The sequence below is a fragment of the Sinocyclocheilus anshuiensis genome, unplaced genomic scaffold (assembly GCF_001515605.1).
Source record: "Sinocyclocheilus anshuiensis isolate Anshui unplaced genomic scaffold, SAMN03320099.WGS_v1.1 scaffold84, whole genome shotgun sequence".
NCBI lineage: Eukaryota > Metazoa > Chordata > Actinopteri > Cypriniformes > Cyprinidae > Sinocyclocheilus > Sinocyclocheilus anshuiensis.
The window spans coordinates 120,927-132,840 of NW_015557076.1; the positions used below are offsets into that span (position 1 = coordinate 120,927).

General features: G+C 37.1%; 2 protein-coding genes across 2 annotated transcripts in view; one reads left to right on the forward strand and one right to left on the reverse strand.

The window, feature by feature from the left end:
• Window positions 1-6,711, reverse strand: part of LOC107676768 (beta-klotho-like) — a 15,876-nt gene extending 9,165 nt beyond the window's left edge. The window contains exons 1-4 of the mRNA XM_016471450.1: window positions 6,706-6,711; window positions 3,484-3,544; window positions 2,544-3,175; window positions 1,078-1,591 (exon numbers count right to left, since the gene is read on the reverse strand). Coding sequence (XP_016326936.1) covers window positions 1,078-1,591; window positions 2,544-3,175; window positions 3,484-3,544; window positions 6,706-6,711 — 1,213 coding nt within the window. The remainder of the gene's footprint in view (window positions 1-1,077; window positions 1,592-2,543; window positions 3,176-3,483; window positions 3,545-6,705) is intronic.
• A 710-nt stretch (window positions 6,712-7,421) lies between these two features.
• On the forward strand, window positions 7,422-10,464 carry LOC107676784 (toll-like receptor 1). The gene is made up of 2 exons (XM_016471465.1): window positions 7,422-7,447; window positions 7,905-10,464. Exon 2 carries the CDS (start codon window positions 7,909-7,911, stop codon window positions 10,300-10,302), a length of 2,394 nt encoding a protein of 797 aa, XP_016326951.1. The 5' UTR covers window positions 7,422-7,447; window positions 7,905-7,908; the 3' UTR covers window positions 10,303-10,464.
• Window positions 10,465-11,914: the final 1,450 nt, after the last annotated feature.

Genomic DNA, 11,914 nt, shown 5'->3' on the forward strand with positions numbered 1-11,914 from the left:
TTCTATCAAACCTTTACAATTAATCCAGAACGTGGCAGCAAGATTAATTTTTAACGAGCCGAAAAGAATGAAAACCACCACTGGCTCTGCACCCCTTTACCTAAATTCATTACTTCAGAATTATGTGCCCTCTAGAAGCTTGCGTTCTGCAAGTGAACAACGTTTTATTGTGCCATCTCAAAGAGGCACAAAATCACTTTCACAGACTTTTTCATTAACTGTTCCCTCCTGGTGGAATGACCTGCCCAACTCAATCCCAGCAGCTGAGTCCTTAGCCATCTTCAAGAAACGACTAAAAACACATCTCTTCCATCTTTATTTGACCCTCTAACTATAGCACTCTCTATTCTAATTCTATTCTTTATTAAAAAAATTAAAAAAATTGCCCCTTTTAGACTTGCACTCTATTTATTTACCAACTGCTTGTTTTCTTTAAAAAAAACTAACACTTGCTAATCTTTTTGTATTCTATCTATTTGTTTTCTTTTTATTTATCATACAATTAACAAAAGCAAAAAAAAGGCCTCTAACACTAGCTTGCTCTATTCTTTTTCTGTTATATCTCTTTTCTTTTTATTTATTATATGATTTAAAAAAAAAACTTGCTACGTGTACTGCGTTAAGCTAAGGCCTCTAACACTAGCTTGCTCTATTCTTTTTCTATTTTATCTGTTTTCTTTTTCTTTATTATATGATTTAAAAAAAAACCTTGCTACGTGTACTGCATTAAGCTAACTGAGACTTGTTATAGCACTTGCTTATCATTGCTCTTTTGTTGATTTTTACTGCTTCTATTGTCCTCATTTGTAAGTCGCTTTGGATAAAAAAGTCTGCTAAATGTCTAAATGTAAAATGTAAAATATATTTTTTCAGAAACAAATAAATAATTTTTATGAATGTATTCACTAAAAATTAATACATACATATTGTTTATTTATAATAAATGCATATTTTTTATTTGCAGCATATAAATAAAATATTTTTTGCAAATACAAAATTACATTTTTAATTAAAATTTCATTTGAGTTGCATATCGACAGCAGGTGTGAACAGGGTTTAAAATGCACACACACACACCTTGCATGACTTGCATGATGAATGTCTTCATCAGATAAATGGCTACAGTGTCCTCGACTCCGACAGAAGCGTCAGAGAACCATCCGCTCTCTGCCACCAGCACCTGCGGATCACCGTACGTCTGCTGGACCCAGACCAGAACGCTCCTCAGATCCAGCTTCACCGTCTGCCCGAACCGGGCCAATCCTTGGCCCACCCTCTGGGTCTCCCGCCCGAAGGCCAGAGAGAAGAAGTCTGTGGTGCCCTTCATCCAGAGCCGCTCTTGCGCACTGAACTCTGGGATTACGCCGCGGTGCGAGGCCTTCAGCGACTCGGGGTAATCTCCACTTCCATATATGGGCTCGGCAAACCAGCCAATCACAGCCTCCATGGCCTTCTGACAGAGCTCCAGATTGGTGGGTGTGGCCTGGGCGTGAGGAGGCTCCACCCAATGAGAGCCGAGCGTGATGGAGACTTTACCGTGCTGATGGGGTCTGAAGTGTTTGTCGTAAACATGCCACGCTTTCGCATGAGCCTGCGGAGACACCAGAGCAAACCCTCATCAGAACTGAAGCTGCTTTGACTATTGGACGGAGAAGCAGAGACGATCTTGTGGAGCAAAACGTATTTCTATTGGTCAGATCTGAGCAGAATCACCCTATATGTAATAACTGTACCATTCTTTATTAGGAAATTCAATACAAATCACTTAATGCAGAATAATTCATGTCTTTATTAGGCTATTTATCACATTTTGTAGAGCAAGTATAAACAAATAAAATTATATATTTATATGATTTTATAGAAGCATTACTGTTATTGTTTGTCTTGTTTTTAAGATAAAAAAACATGAATAACTGGTATTGCTGTCTTGTTTTGTTTTGATTTTGCCAATAACTTTTATTAATGTCAAAATTATCAGATAAAAGACATAAAATAATGCATGGCCTCTGTGGTATTTAAATAATTAACGAAAGTAGTAAAAATACTAATTAAATAAATAGAAATTAATAGAAAATAATATCAAAAATAGAAAACATAATTTATATTTATAAAAAATAACTTATGAAATAATTGCAATACACTGCAATTTATAAATATAATTAAAATCACTATTAAACATTGTTTTGAAAACCCTCCTCAAAAATCTAATTAAAATAACAATAAAAAAAAGAAAAAGATTTTTATATTGGAAAGGATGTAAAATGTGCTTAATTCTAATGAAAATAATGTCAATTCAAAAATAAATGTCTTTAAACATATGCTTGATCTTCATTATGTAAAAAATAATCAGTTGATTTTGGTGCAAAAGGTGGCCAGGATATTTTTAACAGAACTATAACTGTATTTTAATTTCTCTCACGTTTGTGGTTACTGGAGGCTCATGAATCCCTGAATATATCTCCTGACACACAGTCTTGCACGCTGCATTATTTCTGCATTCACTCTTTTCACACCTGACCTTTGACCTCTGACCCCAGACTCACCCTGAGGAGGTTGTGTGCGGCGATGAAGGGGTCAGCGGGGTCTCCGGTCACTCCTGGAGCGTGAGCGCCGGTCCCATAGCCCTGGACGGCCAGAAGAAACGGGTTATGCATCGTAATCCAGTAGCGGACCTTGGCTCCGAACGTTCGGAAGCAAAATGCGGCATAATCTGCGAAAACATCCGCCGTGCTTCGGTTGAGCCAGCCTCCAAAGCGCTCCTGCAGGACCTGTGGGAAATCCCAGTGAAATAGAGTCACGACCGGCTCCATCTGAAGCTCCTTCAGCTTCCCGATCAAGCGGCGGTAATGCTGCACTCCGGCCGGGTTGGGATGTGCCTTCGCATTTCCGTCCGGGAAAATCCGTGTCCAGGATAAAGAAAAAGCATAGAAGTTCACACCTAGATACCGAACTGACTCCAGATCCTCCTCCCATTGGATGTAGCTATCGCTGGATGGATCTGTGTGACGAGTAAAGCGATCCCAAACCGACTCGCCTTTCCCATCCGCATCCCAGGACCCTTCGGTCGGGAACGCCGCAGACCCGACGCCCCACAGAAACGCGCTGGGAAACACACCGGTCTGCAGGAACGTCTTGTTCAGCGGCTGCAGCCACAGTTTAGATGCTTTTCCCTGGACTTTCTCAGACGTTCCCCATAAAATCAACACTAAAGAGACGCACACAGACCAGACACGAAACATCGTGAGCCACCTACACGAGCACAAATCCGCTCATCGTCCTCCGCTGGAAAACCAAAGCATTATTAATAAAAGAAAACCAGAAGCTCGTAGTGAGAGAGAGAAAGAGAGAGACGCACATAAACACTGAAGATCTGAGAGTGCAGGAAGACGAAGATCTGATCAATGATTAACATGAACTCTGATCTTCTCATGACTTACAGCGTCTGAGAACGAGAGAGAGAGAGAGAGACTGAGAGAGAGAGACTGATGATGGATGGAGAGAAAGAAAGCAAGGAAAGAAGCAGAGAGAATGAAAGATGTTTTATCTGGCAAATCAATGGAGTAAATTAAATTTGGCGTTTTTCTGAAACACGCTGATGGGTGTCTCTATGTGCCCTGCAAACTGTCTTAGATCACACCTTTCTCTATTTAATTTATATGTCAATATCCACAATATACAATATTCATCAGTCTAAATACGTGCATTACAATTAAATGTAATATTTAAAAATAAATAAAGCATATATTTAATTTTAAAAAAGTGAATGTCCTCAAAACAGGCTTGGTTTTCTATAGGATGCTAAATATTATTTATCTAATAATTATAATAAACAAATCAATAAACAGAAACAAACTGACAATAAATATTTTTTGATAAAATACTCTTTTCTCTGAATCATCCCTAACAATTTCTTAAGTAGAGATTTTAAAGAATCACTAATTACTGCTACACTATAACTTTGCACCGAATTGGTTTATTATTATTATTATTTTATTTATTTATTTGTTTGCTTTTATTGCCAAACCAGAATCTATGGCTGTTTTCATGACAAGATCAATGTATTTTAAAAGAGACAAATAGCAGCCAACTCTCATATATATAACAAACATTACATAATATTTTTCATTTCAATATTTCATAAAAAAATGTAAGATTCAGAAATTACTAGTAAACTTCACAAATAATTACAAAGAAACGGCAAGACACTGAATTAAATCTGAAATTGCGAAGTAGAAAAGTAGTATCTTCTTCTATAATATACTTCAATAATCTTCGTTTTATTTACAACTTAAAAAAATAATTGTTACAGTGCAAGACTTATTTCATAGCATAAGGTCTTTAGGTATTTTTTGTGTTATGGATCCTAAGTACACACAATATTTACATGTGTTTTTCATAACCGGAAAAAAAACCAGGCTGAAAATTGTGCACAAAAAAAAAAATAACAATAAACAATAAAAAATATATATTTACCTTTATTTGTCTGTTTTCTCCACACATCACGTCTAATATTTCATCTCAAACTCTTTATTGACACCGTTGTCTAGACAGAGTAAAGTAGTACAATTAGTAAGAAGCAGGAAAATTGGAAGACATAATTCTGACAATACTGACAGAAATCATTTCCAAACAATAAACATTAAGATAGCTTATTTATTTCACTCATTGTTTGAATTATTTTAGTTTAAAAAAATACAGTAATTATAATAATATAAAATAATATATAAAAAATAATACAAATAAAATAATATAAAGAAAAATTGTATATCATTATTTTATTTATTTATTTATTATTTAAGATTCAAAGTTTAGGTCTGGGATTGTGAAAAAAAAATCTATTTTTACATACAAAAAAAAATACAAAATACATATTTTTAGTTTATTTTCAAACATTATATTTGAAAATAAACGAATCCAAGACTCTTTTAATGTGATCATATAACGGAGAAAAAGGTGGAAATCTGGAAGTTTTAATAAAAATCATAATAAAATATGTGATACAAAAGTGAGTATGTTTAAAGAAACACCTAATAAAATAACTCTGTCTCTGCAACACGTGCATCTGACCTCGCTTTCATGTTTAAGCTGTCATTTCTGAAGAACAGCTTCAATATCCATCTAAAGACGTTACGCTGCTGTTTTATGTCACGAACCTCCGACATCAGGCCGGAAGAGCAGCAAACAACTGCAATGAAAACAGCAATAAACCTTTGCTTTGCATTCAGGGTTGAAGATCAAACTCAATTGAAGTCGATGACAGCTTCAGGACATGTGATTGTAGTTTTATAGCGTTGCGTGCGATTGTGTTTGGAGACATAATTTGGGAGCATCTGATTAGATCAGAAGACTGTTCAAAGAGGATGCTGAACAAAAATCAGCTCGATCAGTGGAAAACAACACGTGTAACTAAGACACAAACGCAGAAAACCTGATTTTCTGTCTTCAAAGACAGCATCCTATCTGAAATACAACAACTTACCAAACAACTTGACTCACATCCAGCTAACAAAATATGTTCTAAAAACAGTTTGCTAGCGTTAATATTTATGAAAACATTACTTCTGAATGTTCTCTAAATCGTCCAGCTTTTTTTTCTTGGTTATGTGAAAGTTACAGACAACATTAAGGGAACGTTACATTGTATCATTTTGCAAACATGTTACTTTTGAATATCCTCTGAACCATCTTAGATGAGCGTCCAACTAAAATGTTTCCATAGGCGATGTATAAATAATGCTTTTGTGCTAATGTTTAGACAACGTTATTAAAGATCAGATCACTTCTATTAACATTACTGGAAGAACGTTTGATAACTTTTTTAGAGAACTTTGCCAGAACGTTCTGGCAACTGGACAACTGTTTGCAATAGAGGTGGCATACTGTTAAACTTTAATAACTCTAATAACCATAAAAGCACAAATATCAGGTAAAATAGTTTAATTTGCCTAATTAATAATTGGGATTGCATTCACTGCACAGGATGCATACAAGCCATATGCAAATGCAATATAAGTACATATATTACATTTCCATATATTTAAATGTTCCATATATGTAAAAGTATTTTTTACATACTGATAAAAAATGCATATCCTGAATGCACTGTAAGTCTCTTTGGATAAAAGCGTCTGCTAAATGCATACATTTAAAATGTTTTAAAATATATGAAATATATTGTCATATGACGTAAAAACATATATACATATAAATTTCATATATTAACATATATATCTAGCCCATATAAAAACATGCATGTTTTGGTGTGTGTAATACATTTTTAGACATAAATGTCAAGTATATCCATCCTAAAACTAGTTGATATTAAATAAGTAAATATGAAATATATATATATATTTAAAAAACAACATCAACAGATTTTTTTGTATATTTGTTGTTTTAATAAAGTTGCATATATAAATACAATTTATATTTTGACATATGGTTGCTACATAAAAATCATCATTTAGATATTATTAACATATGTATAGACTATACAAATTTATGCGGATTTTATATATATTTATACTTGCATCATACATCCACATAATGTTCGTATGTGAAAGTTAGGCTATATATGGCCTTGTAGATAACATATATTGCAATATCAGTCTTGATAAAGGGCAATATATTTAATATATCATAGTTTTATATGGGAATGCTGCTTTAATTTGGCCAATACTAGTGGCCATCATTTCACATACTTACCTTCATCCTTCGCATCAGGAGCATGTCGTTGCCTGGTGCTTTAAAATACTTACAATTCTTTGATAAAAGACCTAAAGTTCAAATAAAATACTATGGTTGCTTAACCACACACATGCTTAATAGAGACAGCCTTCGATTGTGTTTGTAATGGTTAACAGCATTAACTGCGTCTGAGGTAAATAAAGCGCTTCATATTACAGTTCCTCACAGCAACCTTATCAGAAAAATACAGACTGTACGCTAAAGTTTGTTCAGAGATGGATAACTCTTATTAAAGATATCAAATAAAGTGATAAGCATGTTGAAAAGAGCAGCTGAAAGAGCAGCCAAATCATCTGCTGGTCAAATATGGTACTGCGTATTCTGACAAAACAAGTCAAACAGAGCTGCGCAATTATTAAGCAATGATTTATATGTTAAACATCCCATTTTGAGATATTAATATATTTAAATATACAAACCAGAGGTGTTAGAGTCATGTAAGACCAAACTTCAAAACAAAAATAAAAAGTATCACATGAATGGTTTCTTTAATGGAGAAACTTTCAGATACTTGCCTAGTACAAAGTCAAAGCATTACTTCCATATGAGGCTCCATATCTGAGAGTAAATAACCTGGTGGCTGTCAGTAAATGTAAAAGTTTGGAGAAGTGAAAGTGAAAAAGCAGAAGTTCAGCAACATCATTTGAATGTGATCTACAGTTTCATAAGACACATCTAAGTCAACATCCACAGCCGACGGGTAAGATAAATAATATCTATCTATCTATCTATCTATCTATCTATCTATCATTATGTTATTGTCTATACAATCTGATACCAATAGGTGCGTTTGGCTGAACAAAAATCAGTTTGATCAGTTAAAAACAATACAGGTAACAGCAAAACAGAACATTTTAAAAGATAATTTACAAGCTAATTAAACAGGGGTTTTAAGTAATGTACCGTAAATTCAAATGCCAACATTACCACACTAATCATAATAACTTTCGCTTTGTAAAGTCTTTTGCTTTACAGTAAAACTAATCCAAATGCACTATTTCCCAAATGCCTTCATTTGCATGTATTTGTTAATTTTATTTTATTTTAGTAAATTTAAAATGCAACCACAATGCAAACTAATGCTAGAGACTTAACTAAAAGAGAAAATGCGGTTGACTTGCAACAGTAAATTAAATCAAGTGTTTTCTCTCCGTCAGAAAGATGAAGCTGTCAGGCTGGTGGCTGGTGTCTGTTTATGTCACGTGTTTCCACCCGTCTCTCATTCTGGCCATAAAGCGGATCATAGTGAATTACTCATCTCAGAACCTGTCTTCAGTTCCCCCCGGCCTCAAACCGTCTACGGAGGACTTGGATCTGTCACTGAATCGCATCCAGACGCTGAGCGCCAAAGACTTTAGCACAACACCACGGCTACACTTCCTCAATCTGTCCTGGAATATACTGGAGAACATAGACAGGGATGCATTTAACTCAACGCCGGCTTTGGAGATCTTGGATCTGTCGCACAACAAACTCCAGAACCTCTCGGACCAACCGTACCTGCTTAAAACGGGACGTCTACAGTTCGTAGACTTGTCGTCCAACATGTTTTCCGTCATGGCACTAGGAAGGGAATTTTCCACCTTGAAACACCTGCAGTGGTTGGGCCTGAGCGCCAAATCAATCAGCAACCAAGACTTCACTTACATTGCCAATCTTACTCTGAAAACGCTCTTTATTAATGCAAACAGCCTACAGACGTATGAGGAGAACAGTCTTACAGAAGTACACTCCGAGAAAGCCATCATTGCATTGTCCAAGAGCGACCTTGATATTGCAGTCGCTAAGGATGTTTTTGCAGCATTTAAAGAGGTTGAATTCACTCAACCGGACAGCGGGATGAAGGTCATCCAGCAGATACACCGCAGAGGAATCCTACGCACCGTTAGCTTGGAAATCTCCAAAGTGGAAACCACATGGGAAGTTCTAACAAGCGGTGTAAACACAATATTTCAGTCTTCGATTCAACAGCTTTCTTTCTCAGACCTTACGATGACAAAAATGGAAGGCGGCACGCTGTTGTCCACGAGCCACATAATGGATTCCTTCTCTACAACTCGAGCATCCGTAACCGAATTCATCTTCAATCAAAAAGAGCTCTATGACTTCTTCATAAACATGCCCGCAAGAAACGTCAGTTTAACCCAAACGCCCATCATCTTCATGACCTGTCCTTGGACTGTTAGCCAGATCGAGGTGTTGGACTTGTCCGATTGCGCCCTTACAGAAAACGTCTTCTCGGTTGATCCGGATACTGAATGCAGTACACTTACAAACCTAGTAAAGTTGGTTCTGAGGGGCAACAACCTGAAACTCCTTAGACCTCTGACCTCAAGAATCCATCTCATGGAATCGCTTCAACACATCGACCTCAGTCAGAACACACTTACCTATTCAGAGGAACAAGGCAAGTGCGTCTGGCCTCCCAAAGTTGTCCAACTGGATTTGTCTTCGAATGGGTTCGACCAGAGCGTCTTCAAGTGTTTGCCCGATTCCATACGGATCCTAAACCTTCAGAGTAACCGAGTGACCACAGTTCTTTCAGATCTTCGGGTTTTGGACGACTTGAGGGTCCTTGACCTCATGGACAACCGTCTTCTAGACCTTCCCTCCTGCCAAGCATTCCCAAATCTGCAGAAACTCTCGGTAAGATCCAACTCAATTAATTCGCCTTTACCGGGAGCCCTCGAGACTTGTCCGCATCTGGAAGATCTTGACTTGAGCCGTAACTCCTTCATCTGCACGTGTGCTTTGCGTGAATTCGCCGCTCTCATCAAAGACCGAGCAACACGACCGAGAGGAGAAACTCTTGGTTTGACTCTTGGCCACTGGCCGGAAGGATACCGATGCAGTTACCCAGAATCCTGGAGCAACTCTTTACTAGAAGACTTCTACCTTCCTGAGATCTCCTGCAACGCCTGGATCCTGGCTATCACTATTCTGATCCCGACAATCACTCTGGTAGTCGCCATTAGCCTTATTTGCCATCGTCTGGACGTGCCGTGGTACCTCAAGATGATGTGGAAATGGACGCGCGCCAAGCACCACGCAATAACTTCCCAAAGGAAAACGGAAGACTTGGAGGGGTTGTGCTTCCATGCGTTCGTATCGTACAGCCAAAAAAACGCCGACTGGGTCAAATCTCAATTTCTTCCCAAGCTCGAAGGCGACTACGGCTTGCGAGTGTGTCACCACGAGCGCGACTTCATCCCGGGAAAGACGATCATCCAGAACATCCTCCGAAGCATCGAGCAGAGCCGAAGGTGTGTTTTCGTGCTCTCCTCTCATTTCGTCCAGAGCGAGTGGTGCCACTACGAACTCTACTTCGCCAATCACCAGCGGGTGACGCGAGGGATGGACAGCATCATTCTCATCCTGCTCGAACCTCTGCCGTTGTATCTCATTCCCTCAAAGTACTACCAGCTCAAGTCTATGATGTCCAGACGCACCTACCTAGAGTGGCCACCAGAGGGAGCCAAGCAGAAACTCTTCTGGGCAAATCTCAGAGCCGCTCTGCAGGCCGACCTTCCCAGTCCGTCAGAGAGAGAAGAATAGTGATTAGAGGAATTTTACTAATAATTTCATTGAGAATGTCAATCGGATATTTATTTAAAGCAGTTGTTCTCAACCAGGGGGCCATGGCGAACTTCCACAGGGGCCTCAAGATGATTCAAGAAGTCAAAAATCAAGATGTTTATCATTCACCCCCTCAACCTGGATATGAGGTTGTCTAATTTTAAAAGTGTGACTTTTAGACCTGGAATATGGAGTGATTTAATGGACTAAATGAAATAAACATATAATGGAATTATTAAATACATTATGGCATGTTGCAAAAATTAAATAAAAGTACAATGAAATGCAAGCATAAATAAAAACACTTTTCATTTTATTTATGCTTCCATTCCATTGTATGTTTATTTATTTACCGCGACATTCCATAATGTATTTAATAATTCCATTATATGTTTATTTAATTTATTCTGTTAAATCACTCCATACTGGAAAAGTCATGTAAGTTAACAAAATCTAAAAAAATTAACGGGCATTTTTATACATTTTTCTGATTATATTCTGAAAATATTTTTCCAAGCTCTAAAACACATCAGTTTGGGAGTAAAAGTATTTTTAAAAATCTTTATGCAGTGAATCACAAACGTCTAAAAAAGGCTTGCAAATTCATTGCTTAAAAAGACTAGGAACCTTGAAGAACATTTGGAAAGTTGAGAGTCAAAAAGGTTGAGAGCCGCTGATTTAAAGCTATTAATTACAAAGACTGACAAGTGCCAATCCTTGAAATTAATAACCATAAATGGGGCAAAAGACATTATAGAGGAAGGCCTAAGGATGACCACATGTGTGTCTAGTGATGCATGGACTGAAAGAGGTTAAAGCATGACAATGAAACTGAGTATTCAACTAAAGAACCAATGTTTTATTGATTATGAGCTGCCAGCAAAACATTATATTACACCATACAGTATAGTTCATTTTCACAATACAATGTGAAAAACATATTGCATTTGCTTTAACAGTGAATTTGGCATTTTACAGACAATTTGTATTTTTTTAATGTTTGTTAATTAATACCTGACATAAAACCATGCTTTAAATTATATCTGCTGGATGACTGGTGACTCTAAACATGTCTGAAGCTTCATGTATGACGCAATTCAATTCACTATAAAAATGTTTATCACATTTCAAAAATGTCAGTAAAGTAACAAAACTGGACTGATACATATGTCTGAAACTATGTTTTCTATGAGGTTAAAGGTCAGAGGTCGCTCAGGGTAATGACTGGATGAGGATGATCTTTTCATTAATGCAGAAGCAATGGAGCACCGTGAGGTTAGCCGAAAATCCTCCTTCACACCTTTGGTGATCCCTCGAGTTACAGTGTGATGTCTAGAGAAAAACACATTCGGCGTGTGAGAACACAAAGAGCTCATATGGCTCACAAAATACAGAAAGAACAGAGTACGGAACCAAATGTGAACGTGAATGTGAACTTTATGCAGAACCCATTCAAGAAACAAAACAGTTTCAAAACAGCAGTTTCTTCACATTCAGACTGATATAAGAGCAACGCTCTCCCAATAAACCATTGGACACACACACACACACACACACACTCACACACACACACACACACACACACACTCAC

Excerpts from the sequence above, each read along its gene's own strand:
- LOC107676784 (XM_016471465.1), top strand. The coding sequence starts at position 7,909 with ATGAAGCTGTCAGGCTGGTGGCTGGTGTCTGTTTATGTCACGTGTTTC.